The 18,532-nt window shown below is 42.3% G+C and overlaps 1 protein-coding gene across 4 annotated transcripts in view; it reads left to right on the top strand.

The window, feature by feature from the left end:
- Positions 1 to 18,532, top strand: part of XYLT1 (xylosyltransferase 1) — a 194,182-nt gene that overhangs the window by 47,895 nt on the left and 127,755 nt on the right. For 2 of the 4 annotated variants that reach the window (XM_062635025.1, XM_062635016.1), the window contains exon 2: positions 5,448 to 5,486. The exons of 1 other annotated variant lie outside the window; for it this stretch is intronic. In XM_062635025.1, the coding sequence (XP_062491009.1) occupies positions 5,448 to 5,486 (39 nt within the window). Of the gene's footprint in view, positions 1 to 5,447; positions 5,487 to 10,237; positions 10,520 to 18,532 lie in introns of those variants that run through there. One more of the 4 variants, XM_062635053.1, reaches the window with a different exon arrangement.

The raw sequence follows: 18,532 nt of genomic DNA, 5'->3' as shown, positions 1-18,532 counted from the left end.
ATTAATTCAAGCAATGTTAGTGTGTATATGTGGGAAATGGTGAAAATTCGCTAATTTCCAGTATCAACATTTCAAGACCAGTTTTTCATTGGATAGTTGTTCTTAATTTGTAGTAGGAAACATTCCCTAACATCTTTTTCCTTTCTCATAGCTGCCTTTTGGAGTTGGAAAAAAGAAGTTAAATAATCACTTTTACACCTGTGTACTAGAGCCTCTTGATGACTGCTGAAATGTCCATCAGAAATAATAAAACTGATTTATGTGGCCTGGGATGACAAGCTGGGATTTTTATGGAATTGGCATATTTGATATCTAAATGGCATCCTGTTCAAGCCCTGCCCCTTAGAGAGTGCCTGAGTAGTCTGGAGATGTTGCTGTCATGACCCCTCTTCCTTCCAGTAGGAGGGTGTGAGTTGGGTGGCTTTAGCTGGGTGCATGTATCCTGCCTGGCAGCTCTTGTCCAGGCCAGTGGTGCTGGTGCTGCTGGGAAGTCTCTTCCCCAAAGAAGTCAGCATGTGTGAGCCAGCTGGTGGTGCAGAGGCGGCTGTTAATGTGACTTGTATCTAAGGGTTACAATTAAGGTTACTGAACACTTCCTGTAAGATGCTGGGTTTCATTGCAGGATGTGCTGTGCCCCCTCCATCTGCAGGGAAACTCCACCGCTGTCTCTGTGGTGTGTAGGAGCTTACCTGACCTGTGTTCCCCCTCGGTAGAGGAGAGATGGGCAGAAATGTGGGCAGCCCGGGAAGTCCCTTCCAATACTGCTTGCTTTGAGTTTTTTTTTTTGTTTCTGTGAGTGTACAAAGTTTTGTTCCAAGTTCGGGCATAGGATAAAAACCACAGGCTGGCAGGCTAACAAACCCCATGGTCATAAAATGAGTCAGCAGAAGAGACGAAGCCACAGTGCTCTGGGATAACCGTAGCCCTCAACTACAATTTGTAAAAACAGCACTGCCCACACAGGGAGCTGCTGTTATGTGGTCCTGCCTTGCAGCGACTGAGCTGTTGGAGAGGACGTGTGAAATGTCACTTCTAGGTGAATGTTTTCTGTCTTTGTCTGAAACTGTGGTTTCATGTGAGGAAGTATTTGGTGGTGATGCTGGCATTTGTTACTACTGCTTGCCTCCTTTTCCTGTACCTAACTGCTGGTTCTTTCCTTCTGTCCTCCTGACTTTTCTGGGCACCCCTCTGCAGTACCAGCACAGCAATCCCTGCCTCATGTCATGAGCTGGGTGAAGGAACTCATTCAGCTGTAAAATGACGCAGAACAAATAAATAAAATAAGCAAACAACCTTTCTGGCTGGTTTGGTTCTCCTGTGCAGGACAGGGCCTGGCTGCACAAAATGTGGATCCAAAAGCTGCTGCTGTGTGAGTTCTGGTGTGAGGGCACCTGCAACTGGCACTGCTGCTGAGAAACCAGTGTGCTATGTGAAGCCACATGCAAGTCAGTGCTGCCTCCAGGGATGGAGAGAAGTGACTAGGACCTGAGTGAAAAAGCTTTTCAGGTGCCTGCCACACTTGTCAAAGCTGAACAAAGCTGCACAGGAACCAGAAAGGCACAGTCCAGAAGTGATGGAAGGGGCAGCAAGCAGAAGACATGTCTGCAGAATGGGTCCAGTGCAACCAACAGCATTCTGAGTGTAAGCACTTTCAGCATTCTGAGTGTAAGGGCTTTCCTGCAGTCAGTCTTGGACTGCCACCAAAAATGTGTGATTAATTTGAGCCATAGATTGAGTTACTGTATTGCAACCTGATGGCTCTTGAAACAGTGCTAGAAAAACATTTTTTGTGGCATGGGAGGGAGATGTGTCTTGTGGTCAAGGTCCTAGACAGTGACTTAAGGATTTCTCTCACATTTCCTGTGTGACTTTGGAACAGTTGGTTTGTCTGTACCTCAGTTCCTCTGAATCTTCCCATCCTTTAGTTTTGTTTTGGGAAGGTTGCAGCGTCTGTGAAATTAGCTGTCTCTTTCCTGTATGTGAGCGAGACATAGCCCTTCATGAAAAACAGGGTAACCAGACCCAGGCCGGAGTCGCTGTACTCAGTGTCACCTTTCGATAGTAAACAGAGTCTTACCCTGATCGGTCTTTAAGTGTGATAAATGTGGCATGCCGTTTATACATCAGTGTCGGACTGTTTACACTCCAATTCCACTACAGATTTCATTTGATCACAAGCACTGGAGATTAATGATTCATAGCACTTGAAAAATGGCAGTCTGAAATTTCAGATGGGGTGATGGCCAACATCCCTGGGGTTTAGTTGTAACAACTCCTGTGGTACTATGGCAGGCTGCTGAAACCTGGTAGAGTGTAAGTGGAACATACACAAGCCAAGCAAAACTTTGCTCAGAATGGCGCCAGTTGTTCTGCTGTTTGTTCCTAAGCATTGCTGTGGGTAGACATGGACAAGTGATAACTTTGCTCTCTGACTCAGACTTTTCATTAGCAGCTAATAATCAATGAGAGCCGTCAGGTTGGACAAAGTAAAGAGGTTGTAACCTTAAAAAAATAAGCGTGTAGCCTCATCCCTCACACAGTCTGTTCCTGTAGACATTACCATACATAACCGTGTTTCAGGCCACACAGAGGAGCTGGAGAAGAGCAATGGGATTCAAATGCAACATATTGAATTGGCACTAGTGATGGGTAGATAATTTTAAGAACATTCCTTTTCCGGCAGTAAGAGTGAAAGCCTTCCTTTTAAGTTGTTGAATTTAACTGTGTTTATGTTCTCCCTCCTTCTTCACCTTCCTCAGTTTTCTTATTGCCCTGCTTAAAGAGAATTGGGATGCATTCTCCACAGCTATGTTTTGGGACCTTCAGGTCAGCTCCAAGAGGTGTGATTAGTGCAGTACCTGTAACTGCATGAGTGAAACAGGAAAGCAGAGCAGGTAGCTGCGAACTGAGTGAAGAAAGTAGCCTCTGGGTGAGGCAGAGGTGGCACCCAGAAACAGCCCAGCAAAGTCTCTTCATCTTTGTTTCAGTCAGTGGATGCTGAGGAAGTGATGTTACACTGTGGGAACTACTGTTGTGAGAAAGAGGAAAAACCCAAACCTGCACCATCTCTAGCAGTTGTGCTGGTGCAAAAAAGTGTGAGATGGGGAAGAAGAAATTTGCCTGTTCTGTTCCTACTTTTGCCCATAAAAGCCAAGCTTCATTTTTCCTTTGATAATTTGGAAGCAAATGGCATGTCATGTGTATGGATTATGTGTGTTCCTCATGATGGGAGAAACAGATCCCCCTGTAATGCTACAGCACCAGTTCCCTGCACAGTGGCTACAGTACAAGTCAACACAAATAACAATAGCCAAAACGAGGAGGAAAATTAACAGAAAAAACTGTAGCATCATGGTTACAGGCCCACGATGATGCACCATGTTCCACATGGGGAAATAATGCCATGCAAAACCCATTTTATGTTTGCAATTTTATTTAGTCAAGAAAGCTTTTGAGATTAATAATTGCCTTAAGTAATCTGTTGTGTTCAGCAAACATTAGATTTAGTTTGTCTGGCTTTTAAATAGTCTGAAGCCTTATCTATTACAGGAATCCCCTGATCTTTCCAGGATGTTTTATACATACAGTAGCTACTTCCTCTTATAGAAATAATGTCATTTGGAAGTGAACAGTACATGCTGAAAAAGCTTTTGTCTGCAATCAAATTGGCAGCGACTGAGAAAATCCAGATGATCTCCCAAAGGGGAGTCTGTGCAGCTGGGCCATTCTTTGTAACAGTAGTGTTTTGCTTTTTCTGTTTAAATGTGTTGTATTCTGTCTGCCACACACACCTGCTCTGTTACAAATTTGAGTGGGACAATGTAGGACAATGTTGTGACCAAACTAGCATTGCTTAGAGTCCAGCTGCAGAGTGGATGAGTTTGTCCCCACACAGTCTGTAAGACAAGAGGTGGGAGTGCTGACGCCATTTGTCCTTAGAAATGTGAAGCCATCCAAGGACAAGATTCCTCTCGCTTCTTCTCGCACCAGATGATTTCCCCTCTCCCCAGCTTAGCTGATGACATTGAGAATTTCACGGATGTTTCTCAGTCTCCTTCCAGTCTTGATATTATTTGGCCCTAATATCCACTACATGTGTATAATAATGGTACACTGATGTTAGAATATGTTGGTGAAAATGATGTGTAAGATAGCACTGTGACAGAGGTAATCGGGGACTTTTTCACCTGGGCACAATGTGCTGCCTGGCCCATGATCTACTGAGTGAATGAAAGATGTATTGAGGGTTTCAAGGCAAATTTTTTCCTTAGCTTTTTTCCCCTGGACTGATAGCTTGTTTCTTCATGAGTGTATTTGCAGTGAATATTAAACCAAAAGGTGCTTTATAGGCATAATTAAAAGTAAAAGGAGTTTATAGTTTTTTGGAGGAAAGCCAGACTTTTAAATTTTTTTTCCTCTTCTGTGATTTAGCTAACGTGAGGCTCACAATGTGTGTATCTGGGGATAGCGAAACTCTAAATTAGTCTCAGGAGCCCCGTAATCTGACAGACAAAAATTTACCCTACTAAACTAAAGCTGTGTAATTTCGACAGGTGTGATGGATTAAAGAGAAAACATTGACCTGGTTCCACTCTGCTAGGCTTTCCAATTACACAGGATGCTGTGGAAAGCAAGACCTTGCAGAGTAATACCTGGACCAGCAAGACTGAGGTTTTAAATGTCCCTTATGCTTTGAAAGATCTTCCTTTGAAGATCTTGCTTGAGCGCTAATCCCAGAACATTAATGAAGGAGTCTCCTGTAGGTAGGGATGTTATCTCTTTGTAGTCTGTTTATCAGCTGGCTAAATAGACAATTTTTATGCCTTTGTGCTTAGAAGCTCTTTAATGAGATCTGAATTTTATGGCCAAGCCAAGTTAAGAGTTCGGATTTTGACTCCAAGGAAGATGCCAGCCTGCAGAAAACGCACAGTGCACTTGGACGTAAAACGTGCAGAGATGGAGAAGAGACGTCAGGATGAAATTCTAATGGAAAACAAAACAACCACGATACAGCTTTTGGGAGGAAATATTTTGCCAAGGATGTGGTCAGCCCTTTCTGCATCAGCTTTCTGAGACAGTTCTAATGCCTTGAAATTACCAGAGCACCAGTCAGTTGTAATCTAAGAAAGAAATGTCAGAGAGGATTAAATGAAAGATGCAAAGGCCTGCTTGTGAGCTTGAGTTGTTCTGTAGTTAATCTCTGATATACTCCAGTTACTGTAGCTTCCTTTGCTCATCTAAATACTGTAGAGATTGTAATTTCTGTGTGATGATAGGATGTCCAGAAAAGGGGGATCTCTTAAAGTGAGAAAGTTTAAAAACTCTGCCATCCCTGTTCAGGCAGGTGTGTTTGTTCTAACATTGCTTCTTTGGACCAACAATGGTCCAAGTCACTGCCTTTTCCACTATTCCAGAGTAATGGCTGTTTCTGTCTGCTCTTTTTGTAGATTGAACCTCCTAGTCCTTACACAAGCTTGGATACTCAGGTTAGTACCACCCCTCTCCCACTTCCTTTTTACAAGAGATGATTCAAAAGGGAGGGCAGGTCTGGTGTTGCCCACCACATCTGTGATATTTGACCATGTTGGTGGCCGTAGAGAAGGTGCCACTGTAATTGCAGTAGTGCTAGCTCCCAACATGACTGACTGGCCAAGAAGAGAGCCACACTTTTCACAGGAAATAGTATGTGCAGATGGTGAGGAGGGGACCTGGTGTACAGTTGGACAGCAGCAAAATTGACTTGTATTTTTTAGAAGAGAGGATGCAGTCCTCAAGGCATTGCAAGTAGCCATTCATGGGATTATCATTTCTTTTGGTATACTGAGCTTCCTAGCTTTTCTTATGATCCCCGCTGCTAGTGTGTTACTCTAAAACACTGTTGTGCTGCTATTCCCTCTTTAGACATTACTATGAATGGTAATGAATCTGTGGAGAAGCCTGGCACCAGAAGGTCAAAGTGACAGAAGGGATTTTACAAAGTCACTGATGCTTTGATTTGTGTCTTCTAACAAGGCAGCATCATTGATTTCCATTCTCACTGATCTTTGGGAGACAGCCAAGGCAATGGTACTTGCATACAGAAGATGAGTGTTTATTCAGAACACACACTTCCAAAGTCCCTTAGTGACTGCATAAATATTTCTACCTTTGTCTTCTACTGGTCTTTCTCTGGGGAAAACTTTTGACTGTTCTGTTATTTGTTTCAACAAGCCTACTACATCTTTTTTATGTACTTCACTTTGGAGCCAAGCCTTTGCAAGTTTAAACTGGCAAGGAAAGATCACACAAAGATTGTTATACACAGAAGCATTATAAAGTGATATAAAAATACAGAGTACCTAATAAAATACCCATGCATGATGTAGAACTAGAAATACACAGTAGTAATGAAGACTTGTTTTGTTACTTAAAATAGCATAAGAGCATCAGTTTGTGTCAGTGAAGGTGCTGGGGGAGAATGCATGTGTGAGTGTGGGCAAAAGAATGTCACACTTGGAGGAGGAGGAAGTGAAAGGGCAATCACCATCTCCAGCTGGTACAGCTGCAGCACGTGGCTGGCTGAGGTGATGCCTTAAGCCTCAGCACACCACTTCCTTGTCCTGTCCTACCAGCTGCACCTTTCCTGACCTGCATGTCGTTGCTCTTCCGGCCTGTTCCCTCCTTGCAAACACTGTCAGTGAGTGCCAGGTGACTCAAAGTTGCTGTGCTTTCAGGGGGCCTTAATATTTTTGGGGTCAGGGAGGGCATAAACACATGGTCTAATGTATAATTAAGGTAGAAATTAAGTGTATGCTTATATGTGTTGATATTTCTTTCAGTGTTACTGAAAGCCACATTCACTTCTGAATCCAGTTTCCATAGAAAGCTGCTTACTTTTGACCTTGAAATAGATGAGTGCCAAAACCAACTTCTTACATCCCAACGTGTTTTAGGTTGCTGGGGGCTGCTCAAATGTAGGAGCTGAGACCAGGAAGGGAATGGATTTACTCTGAGAAGTGGAAGTAAATCTGGGTATCACAGCTGAAGGTCAGGACACGACTTTGATTTGTAGGACTGTATTTCTATATTTCTCTTTAGGTGAAATGGTCAAAAGTATTCAGATTAAGAAGTTGTTGGTTTATATCCAGACAAAGAAGTTAGCAGTTTGAGCTTGGGCCACAGTCTTAGCACCAAGTGTCTCTGTTTTCTTTGCTGTGAAACAGCACCATATAACAAATAATAGCAGCTTTAACATTTTGCTGACTTGCAGAGGATGTTAATATAGTTAGTAAAGAATCGCCATGTCTGCAGAAGTTTCCCCACATGATTTTGTCTCTTCCTTTTTCTTCAGGGACAGATGGGACTGAGGCATAGTACTGCATTTGAGATGTGTTGAGTAGACTGGTGAGCAGCTTCTCTGCTTTGGTGGTTTCCTGCACAATCCTGGGATGAATAAGTTCATTTGAGAGTTTCTCTCCACTGCCCTCTGGTTTCCTGTCTCGACTCTGGTTTGGTTGGTGTTTTGAATGTTGGCATTTCAGACCCATGCTGTGTATTGAAAGGGGACTATATTCTGGAGGCCTTCTCATGAATTTTTCATACTGCTTCCCCTCCTTTCCTCAGTCTTCCAATCAGCTGTACAGCTCTTGAAAATTTTCCAGGTATGGCTGCAAGTTATCCTCTAAAGAGAGAATGGGTACTCTTCCAACTAGTTCAGCTTCAGCAGTTCTCTCTGAATTCCCCTATGAAAATGTATTTTGGAGTTAGTTGAAGTGAACAGAGGGAACGCATTTACTTGAGTGCCGCACAAGTGTTTTAGGCTGATACTTTTCCAAGGAAAAGACAGTTTCTGCAAACAGAATAATTTTTGCACAGCTCCCTCACGTTGTTCTTCTCTTTTAGAGGCATATTAAACTACTTTGTTCAAACTGGACCTGTCAAATCGCGCTACTTGTGTTAGTCAAACAGCAGTATATTGGGGAATGGTCTGATTTGTTTATACCTAGCTGTGCTGGCACAGTGTGTCAAAAGATGATGCAGTCAGATAGTTCCTGTTCTCCCTGTTCTTTTTCTGTGAGTGGGATTATATAGCTCACAAACAACTGTTCTTTAGCTTTTCTCATGTTAAATGGTGTGTGACAAGCGTGAATCATGTCATGTATAAATCTGGTGCAGCAGATTAACAACTATTTAATCAGCTGTGTTCGAGGGAGTAGGATGTGGCAAATATATTTGCACTGTGTTGCAAAATAATACTCATCTATGGTGAAACCAAGATACTTGGTCTTTATTGAAAAAAATATTTTGAAAACAAGCCTCCCATTTCCTATCTCTAGATCTCACTGTGTGCTAATGCCAAAACCAGATACCCTTGAGCGTCCTCAAGGTGCTTGATAAGGTCATGCTGTCAGGATTCTTTTAGAGGTTTCCAGGCATGTGAAATTACCACACAGAGGAGAGCTGAGTGTAATTTGGAGAGAAGGAGGAAAACAGAGAATGAAAGCTGTTTTCAGCTGCTGAAATAGTTGTATATTATATCTGAAACAGCTGTGACTGTTTTTATCATGATTTCAGAAGTTACCTCCATCCATCAGATTGTGGCTGTTTGCATTATGCACTCCCTATCCTTCATTTCACAAAAACACCAGGAGTCAGACGGAACGGCTTCAGCAGCAGTTAGTCCAGAGATAAATTTTGCCCCAGTTATTCATTCCCTCAGAGCAATAGAGTTCGTTATCACCTTTGGGTTAAAGAGATCGTTATCGATTTCCTTCCAAAGCTGTAGCTGTTAGAAGTTGTGTGGTCAGATACTAGGGAGCCTCTGAGGCTTACTGGTACAAGACCACGGAGTATTGCAGCTGGCAGAAGCAATGGGGCCCTGTGGAGCATGAACTGGGGCTGAGTAAATCTGTGCAGCAGTTGCAGTTATTACTGTGCCCTTACCTGCAAGAGGTGAACCCTGCCATGTGTTTCCCTTCTGCCAGTATGAATGTGCTCAGGGCTCGCCCCCAGAGCCACTGTCTGAGGGGGGCTGCGATAAGCCTGTGGCAGGCAGATGTGTACCCTTGTGTCTGTGTGGTAAGCGGTTGGTTTTCTAACACTTGGAGGCCAGTAGCATTTTTTCTAAGCTTATGGCAATAATAATAATAAAACCCCAATTTTGCTTTTTAGAATATAGACTGCCAGTTTTTCTTGTGTTATTACAAGCTGAAATATGTATTTGATTTTTGCTGTGCAGTTTCCAGAAGGTGCTTTCACTGTGATAGGTTGTTGCGAGTGTAGCTGGTGGCTTTCAGCCTCCCCTTAAGGGCTGGGTGCAGCTCCCAGGTGCTAATGAGGTGTGAAACCTGGAGATTGCTGAAATAACGCAGGCACTCAGAAGCCAAACTGCAAACCTGCATGCACATACACCATGCGAGGAGGATTTCAGCTAAAAAGTTACCTTAGCCAAGGGGCAAGACCAGTCCAGGGAGGATTACATTGCAAAGAGCCAGCGTGAAAGATGCTTTGAAGGCATCTTCCTATGGAACACAAGTGCTCTCTAAAGTTGAAGTAAATATTGATACTTGAGTACAGCCAGCAATGTGCTTGTCATAATACAGCAAACCCATACAGCTTCTTCATGCCCTTCTGTAATTAGGGGGTACCCTTCCTGCAGCATTTTGGCTGCATGCTTCTTACCCGTGTCAGCCTCTTGTCTCTGAGAGCAGCTCAGATGTGGATTGCTCCCAGACAAAATTTGAATTCTAACAGTAGTGCCTTTAAAGAGACCAGGGGAGAAGACTGCTTGTTGTTCTCCTCTCTACCAATTAATTTCTTTTAGGAGCTAGCTCTTTTTAGAACCAAAATATCCTACCCTGGAGCATCATTTAAGGAACAAAAATTGCCATATTAAAAGGTATTTATTATCCTGTAACTCCTTTCTCTGAGATGAATGCCTGGCTTAATTCAAGAAAAAGCTCAGAACTGAGGGTCATGGTGTGCCATTCTTTTGTGGGTGTTGCACTCCAGGATGAAGTGGCCACTTTGAACAGCAAAAACATACTCTTGGTGCGTTTCTTGCAAGTGCCTGGCAAGAGGCCTTTGTCACAGGTGCAAGTCAAGTAACTTCATTGCCTATAGACTCTCTTAAGTAATTGTGTGCTCAGTTGTTTGACCTTTAGTTACTTCTGTTCAACCCAGAAATTTCAAACCATAAGCCTCAGCTGTGGTGCCAAGAGAGACTCAGGTGTGTGATCTGCCCTTGAAGCCTGCAGGCAGGAGAGAGGCTGTCTGGAGGCATACTACTGCTGGAAAGCTCATGCACCTTTTACCTGGTTCTTGCCTGGGAACCATCCCTGCTTGGATCCAGAGCACAAGTATGGCAGCAGCAGCAACAGGACAGGTTGCCTAATTATGCATCTGAAAAACGAGATCATTGCCTTTGCAGATAAGTGTTTTGCCCTTTGTGCATGGACTTGATCAGCATCTGCTTCACTGGGGGCTGCACAGCTTGATTTCACCTGCATGCCATGTAGTCAGCATCTCTCAGTAAGAGTAGGTAAGAACTGAAAACTTAAAGGTATTTTATCCACTACTAAAAACAAGAACACTCCCTGCATTATTTGTTAGAGTATCATGTGGAACAGAATCATTAATAATTGGGAAACTTTTTGAAAATAATATGACTAAAACCAGTACTCTGAATCTTTTGTGTCTCTGGTGTGGGGTGTGTTTGGGATTAGTTTCTGAGTCTTGTTATAAATTAGGAACTTGGGGATTTTTCCAGTTTTAGTGAATATTCATGAAAAAAAAACATAAATTCAGGTATCTTGGAGCCTGTAGAAAAAAGTGTCTTGCAGTTTTTGAGAGATGATTGTGATTGGTAACACCATAAACATGGAATCTTTCATAAAATCATGCTGTGAAGATGAAGTCGAGTTCCCGGGTACTTGCTTTTCAAAATGCACATAAATGTTTTTTTCTTCTAACTCATTAGTTTGTGGGCTAAGGAGGGGGCATGCCATTTCATAAGGTGCTGAATTGAGTAAAGAGCTGAAATGCCTATGGGATATATGGCCACTGGGGAAAATGCCACAATTTCTTGTGGTGACTGTGCTCACTTTAACTGAGGATTTTGCATTCTGCTGTCAAAATGAAGAGGAAACCGTGTGTTTTGAACTTGAAAATGGAAGTAGAATTCGTGGGCTTACCTCTGAAATGCAGTCCTCATAGAAACATCCAATGCAACCAAATTGCTGAGCTACTATTGGCTAATAATTAGAAACACTGATTTGGGGCAAAGATAAACACAGGGGCTAGAATTGTCTCCATTGTTAAATTGCACAAGAAAGAGAATTTAGGTCTATTTTAGGAGAACCCATCTTTCAAATGGATTAGCTGAGTACACCTGCTCTCTTGGGAGCCTTATGGTCCCCAGCTAAGATCTTAAGAAGATTGTGATACTTCCCAGCAGGAGCTGATTTGCCAGTGTCCTTTTAATTTGCACAACATTCAAAATGCTTACCAGCAATAGCTAATCTTTTGTGAAGCCTCTGATGGAAAGAGGACTGTAAAATTTAGTTCTGTGCTTGCCAATTTTTACTTTATGGGGCAACTTGGTAGAAGGAAAGATACATAAATTATGTTAATTGTAATCAATTGCCATCAGAACCAAATGGTTCATTATGACCCTGTCCTGCTGTACAGTAAAGCTATTGTATGCTGTCGTGCTCTGTACTTCCAGGAACATCACAGAACAGGGAAATTATTGATTATTCCAGAATAATGGTAACTGGGCTAAAGGATAAACAAATTAGTACTTGATAGGATGAGGTCTGCCTGATTGCTTAAATAAAGCTCTATTGCAGAACTGTTCTGATAGCAAATAGGGAATTATTCCAACAAGGAGAAATATTCTGAGACTAATGGAATCCCTGGGTATCTGTTGCTATTCTTTAAGTGAAATACATCAGGAGTTGTTCCAATAAATATATATCTAGAAATAAAGAAGTACTTCATATCTCACAGACCACAAACACAATATGTATTTGTGGCAGTTGCAATTCTGCAGTGAGGGGCTGTTAAGAGTTTTATAGCTGTTTTCTTCCTCCTCTGCATTTCTTGCTGTTGGAACAGCAAGATAGGAATTCACGTATCATTTTCTAGTCAAATGTTTGGTAGCTCCCTGTTCCACGCCTCCTAGGCTAACATTTGAGAGCATGCTTAAACTACAAGCACCCACTTAAGTGCAGCTGACTTCAGGGAGACTTCCCCTTGAAGTCCCACTGTGTATCACATATTTCTTACCTATAACCAAATTTCCTTTCCAGTAGTTTAAAATGCGTTTATCTCTGGAGCCCTTTTACATACAGCGGAGTGCATCATCTAGTGAGTAATTCACTGTGTCTGCCCTGACTGAGGTGAAGCAGTGGTGTTTTATCCTGGCTGAGGAGGTGACTTGTATTAATGTGAGCAGTGAGTAAAATGCAGGCTGGGTTGCCAGTGTGATCAGTGCGTGGTGCTGGAAGTTTGTGCAGTAGACAGAACACAAAGCTATAGGCAGGTGACCAGTGTCTGGTGGTACCCCCTGTGTGGCATTTTCTGTGCAGCATTTCTTGAGTGACAGCTGGGGTGCATTTTGCTTTGGGATTGGTTTGAAATGATACTAAAATGTTGGGTCTGTTTCTATTTTATTTCATTTTCTATAACAGGTAAATGCAACTGAAAAGGCTAAAGCTTTTGTAGTGCTGTTTGTTGTTTTTTTTCCCCACCCCCTGTAATTTTCAGTTCCTCTGGTTGCGCTGGGATTAGACCTCAGTGGCATAAATAGCTCTTATGCAGCAAAGTGCTTCAAAGTGATAATTCCATTTTTTAAGCAGTGAAGTGTAGCACAGAAAATACACAAATAATTGCTTAAAACCAGACAATAACTGGATAAATATAGACATACACAGCTGTGTTTTGTGTAGAGCATTTTCCAGATCTAGTTACAATAATTCTGTAGCCAGGGCAACTTCGAAGTGGCTACATCCACTTTCATTTAACACACTGAGCTTTTCTGGGTTTGTAATTAGCCAGTCCTTCAAGTACTGGAGAGCACAGCACAAGGAGAACCTACTTCTGAAACAGTTGTTCTCGATTTACAGAAGTAGGATGAATTCTGCGGAAGGCTCTTTTGCTGCCGCACAGATCACTTGTTCTTTTGCACATTAACCTTCCTCCTCTGACTGCCTTGTTTTACAGTCTTGTTGACGTAGCTTTGCAGTCCCTGTAGGTTTGCCTCATTGTCAGAGTTTGCTGGTATCGCTACAAGAGGAATTAACTGGGCTGTAGGCTGGCAATAAAAGCATATTAGTAGCTGGTAAATCCAGTGGAGGTAACATCTGTATTACATGCTCCTGTGTGTTGCCATCTGATAGGGAAAATGACTGCAACTGGATTGGTTGCAGTGCAGAAGCCAAAGCAAGAATTAAAAGAAAAAGACACAAATGTTTCATTGTCCTGACCTAAATAGTGTTCAGTGCTGCAGTTGGTGAGGATGCTGAGGCGGTGGGCTAGTGGGTGACAGTCAATTGGTTGTTGCCCCAGAGCTGGACATGTGTGAAGTGATGGAATTTGATTGAAAACACTTTTCCATGGGCAATGAGGAAGTAAGCTAATTATCTTCAATTATTTGAAATATTCCCTATATTTGCTCTTCAGGAAAAAGAAACCAAAATTGTGACTTGCTGGTCTGAACACTTTATTAATACTAGTGGGAACTTTGTGTTCAATGTAATTTCTGTGACTGAAAATCTTGTGCTGACCCAGGCCTAACAGGGTGTTTTGGCTGTGGAAACAGCATGTCCCATGCACGTAAGCTGCTCTCCCTCCACTTCAGCACTTTTTTGTGGCATCCCAGTCATGGTGACAGGAGTGGCCCTGGCCATGAACCATTGGGTCCAGTCACACAGACAGCCCTGCACTCCTTTATCTGTTCTGTTTTGACTGCATCTAGCCATGGCAAGCTATGCATTCAATACGGTTATATGACAATTCTAAGCATTTGGAAGCTGCATCCAGTGCTGGGCAGAGCATCTGAATTCGAGGCTTGCCTTTCAAGGCTAAAGCCAGACCCTGTATTATTGCCTAAGCTCTGTGTATTGTGTGCGTGTGGATAGCTGACAGCCTCAGAACAGGATTAGCAAGACCTGTCATGCAGTGAAAATCCCGAGGATGTGAGATTTCTGAAGCTCACACCACCACAGCCCTCAGGCAGAGCTGTGATGTGCCCTCTCCGGCTGTTCAGCATTCGCAGCCTGTCACCCCGAAGCGTTGCTGATGTCCATCCTCGGAGCAAAACAAACCCAAAGACAGCATCCTGCCAAGGATTGCTTCTTTCTGTGACAGGTGTGGGATTTCCCCCATGGGGAGCAGTTGCCCCAGAGGGACCATCTCCTGAGGCAGGGTGTAACCCCTCTGTACTGGCATCCCAGGGTGCCCCAGTCATGCTACCCTGCACTGCCCAAGCGAGGTGGTCGGACTTTGGAGAGTGCAGGCTATGCTCTCCGTCATGGGAAGGGTCAGTTCCCTGCTCTTTGTTGCAGAACTGTTTCTCTATTTTCATCGACACATAGAATCAGCTAGGTTGGAAAAAGCCTTTAAGATCATCAAGTCCAAATGTTACCTCAGGGCTGCAAGTCACATTTTATACCTGCTGCTTAACTGGAGAAAAAAATCTGCCATTTCCAGATTCAAATCCAAGATGAAAATGGTGGCTGGGGAGCCTGTGGTGCTGGCTTCTGTTAGGTAGGAAGTGCCAGGTGCTGGCATTCGTAATGGGTTAATAATTTGTATGCGTTACAACAAAGCTAAAGTTGAAGAGGAACTTCCAAGAGGGGTTGTGCTACAGCAGGTTGGTAAGTTCCTGGCTCTTGAAGAGTCAGCTTTAAAACAATTATAGCCCTAAATAGATTTTTTTATTGCTGTTTATGTGCAATATAATTTATTATACATATCATTCCATGGCTTCAGAATTTTTATGATTATGCCTTTGTTCCTGTGTCTTTTGGCATTTAATTGAACTTTATCCTATGTTCTGAATGTTCCCTAATATTTGTAATTGCTTGTAATATGTCTTCTCATGTTTGAGTTTCAATACAGCAAATAAAACATTTTAAATAAATGCCGATAATAAAATCATGATATTAGAAAAGTAGTGCTATATAATATATATATAGTGCCTATAAAATGACAATTCATTATTTGGAAATTACCCAGATGTTAATTTGGTTGTGGCCTTCAACAGTGTCTGGTCTCTTAGTAGGCAGGAAACATGCATGTTTGATTGCTGCTTCTGGCAGCTCAGCTTTGAACTTTTTTGAACTGTCAAAGTGTCTTACAAAGGTCAAAAAGTCAGTCTTTATAATAGTTAAAAAAAGAAAAAGGGCAAAAAAAGAGCAGAAGACAATTTAAATAACAAATCAATGAAGCTTTATCAGTAAGTGCCAGATCAGGCTCAATGAAGCTTTATCAGTAAGTGCTAGATCAGGCTCATAAGGCCTGCTGCCTTTTCCTGTGAAAGCATGGAAGTGTGGCAGAAGTGGAGTAAATGGAGGTTGTTGCCTTTTCGTTGTAGGCATCCAGCTGATGATATTAGAAAAGTAGTGCTATATAATATATATATATAGTGCCTATAAAATCACAATTCATAATTTGCAAATTACCCAGATGCTAATTTGGTTGTGGCCTTCAACAGCCTCTGGTCTCTTAGTAGGCAGGAGACATGCATGTTTGATTGCTGCTTCTCTCGTTCATCGTTTGAATAGCTTTTTAACCCAGCCTTTCAAAACTGACACATAAAGTTGTTGATGTTTTTTATCTTTATTTTTAAATTCTGATGTGTAGCCTAAGTTAAAGCACACCCAGATCTGCTCCAGTCATCCTGGATCACCTTGTGCAGGAGCCTGGGCCATGGGGTGTTGGTGGTGTGCAAGTGCTGTTACTGTCAGGGGTTTGAACATTTGTGTGGAAGATTAAGCGTCGTATAACTTGGCCATTCATAAGGGGATGGTTTAGTTCATCTTGGTGGGGTGTGTTTAAAGAGGTACCTGATAGCTTGCAGGTTGTACTGCATAGGAGGAGCTGCACTGGCTGGGGAGATCTGCAGGTTTCGGTGAGTGGGTGTTTGCTGGTCCCAGCTCCTGCAGGTTTACTGCTAGAGGCTGTGGATCCTGGCACAGCTTCCTTCACCTGAGGCAAACTGGAGGGCTTGGAAAGTCCAAAGGCTTTGAAGAAACTGAAACTCAGGTGAAACTCTTGTTCAGGATTATACTCCACAATAGTGACCATGAGGAACTCTTTCATATGTGTTTGAGCCACCTATGTATTTAACTAAGCAGCTGGCCCTGTCTCTATGGGAAGCAGAGGTTTCTGGTGTGTCGCTGCTTCTTGTGATACCAGGAGGTGGAGGTCCAGGTCGAGTCCATCACCTGTAGGTTACCTCAAGTGACAGCAAAATTTGGAGTAACTTCTGTGGGTTAGCCTGTGTGGTGCCTGTGGATCTGAGGGAGCGCAGGCCTCATTTGTGTTAAAGACATTTATGCATTTTTGTCTGGATATGTACTATATAAAAAAATCTTTAAATTTCCCACTCTTTTGTACTAACATTGCTGGTTTTGGCAAATTCTGTTTCCAGCTTAGAAGCAACAGTTTTTCATTCTATATCAAACACCATGATACACATACTGGTTTGGTAGCTGTTCCTTTTACTGTGCTGTGGAAGAAGTTAGTAAAGACCTGTTCTATTTTACTTTGTCATGGAGTGTAAAAGTGTGGATCGTGGCAGATCCACAGGTCTATGCCACTTTTGACCATTACCTGAAAATTGACTCTGAAGGCCATGACATTAAAATATGAGAGTGTTATTTCAAATTACATTTACTCCAGAGTGAATTAGGAGGCTTTGGCATAGTGCCTGGTGTACACTAAGCTTGCCAGCAGAGGAAGGAACTGTTAGTTCAAGGTGAATTCTTGCCCTGTTTCAGTTTGAATGACTTTCCATGGTAGACAGTCCTACATCTTGGGTTCATCTTTTCAACTCCAGAATTAGTTTGTGTATATTCAAAAGCATGATTTTCTTGAAGACACTCCTGAAACAGTCACTGAGGCTGTTTGCTCCCTCATTCCCAGCTGTGTTGCTGGGTGCAACCAGAAACACAAGGATAAAATATTGGTGTTATCTGGGCGATGTTCTCCATTGGCAGAGTGTCTTGGCTGGCAATTTTCATACTGTGTTGGGATCATTAACATCCCCCCCCCAAGATCTTAGCAGGTCATGAAAATACAGTGTTAGCAAGCTGTGGAATGTCATCCTGAGAAATTCAAGCTGTAGAGGGTCAACAGAGCTTGCCACTTGGCTGAGAGGGAGGTTTGCTGTCTGGCAGAGATGTGCTGTTCCTAAAAGAATGTTTATTGTTTTCTCAAGTGTCCATGTCCCTCTTCAGACCTTACTGCTCTCCCTTGTCACCTCCTGACATAACTGTTGTGGTTCTGACAACATTTGCTTTCTCTCCTAGGTTTCATGTTCTTAATTAGGTTTAAACTTTGTTTGATGTTTTCCATTATCTGAACGTTTTTCAGACTGAGATTTTTTTTTTTTGATTTTTTTTTTTGCGTAATGCCTGTCTTCCCTCTGTGGCAGTTATTTTGTTTTCCCTAGGTAAATGTGCTGGCTGGAATAGAACACTTTCCTGGTGTCCTTATTTCTATTATTTCCATTATTGTCTTTCTTTGTGATATTGTATGTATCTGAATAACTAAGTGTTTTGACATCTGAAACAATAGTGGGGGCTAAATTCTGTCAGTGCTGTTTGCTTGAAAAATGTGGTATTTTTCAGATTCAAAATTATAGGACTTAGGCTGAAATGAGACTTGCAGCTTGGCTTTCTAGTTATGAAACTGTTGTTTTCACTACATATTTTGAAACCATTAATAACTCTACCTTTCTGCAGGGGAAAATAACTTACAGTGCTGGGTAATAGCCCTTACTCAATAAAACACAAGAAGGCTTGCAAGTTAGGCAGTTGCATCAGTGTGAACACTCACATGCTTTGAATTGAAGATGTTGTTTGTTTCCTTGAGTCTGGCCATTAGTGCCAAAACATTTGCTTATAATTTCAGTGAATTGGCTTTTGCTGTCCTAATAGACATAGACATTTTAATTATTTATTGGCAGCAGTGCTAAAAAGGAGTGAGTTTCAAAGATGCATGCACTTAAAGGTGACACATGAACAAGTGCATTTAAAATGCCTGCTTCACCATTAAGTAGGGAAGATGGATCCATTAGGCTGCTCACAATCATAGGAGTGTAAATGCTGTGCAGAGATGTACAGTGAAATGCCTAGAAATGCTGAAGGATGTTTGCCAGGGTGCTTAAAGGCATCCAGCTCTCACTGGTCTTGAATGAGAGACCTGTAGAGCTGAGTAGGAAGAACATCTGTTAGCAGTTACAAGTTTTAGGGATTTGAAGTGGTTTTTCACTTCACTTCAAAACAAAACCAGATCTTTTGATATTTTTATAAAAGGTGAGCAA

This window comes from Pezoporus occidentalis, unplaced genomic scaffold, assembly GCF_034315485.1.
Source record: "Pezoporus occidentalis ecotype Australia unplaced genomic scaffold, CSIRO_AGI_Poc_V1 ctg113, whole genome shotgun sequence".
Taxonomy (NCBI): Eukaryota; Metazoa; Chordata; class Aves; order Psittaciformes; family Psittacidae; genus Pezoporus; species Pezoporus occidentalis.
Note: the sequence above shows the minus strand (reverse complement) of the source record. Positions and strands in the feature narration are given on the sequence as shown.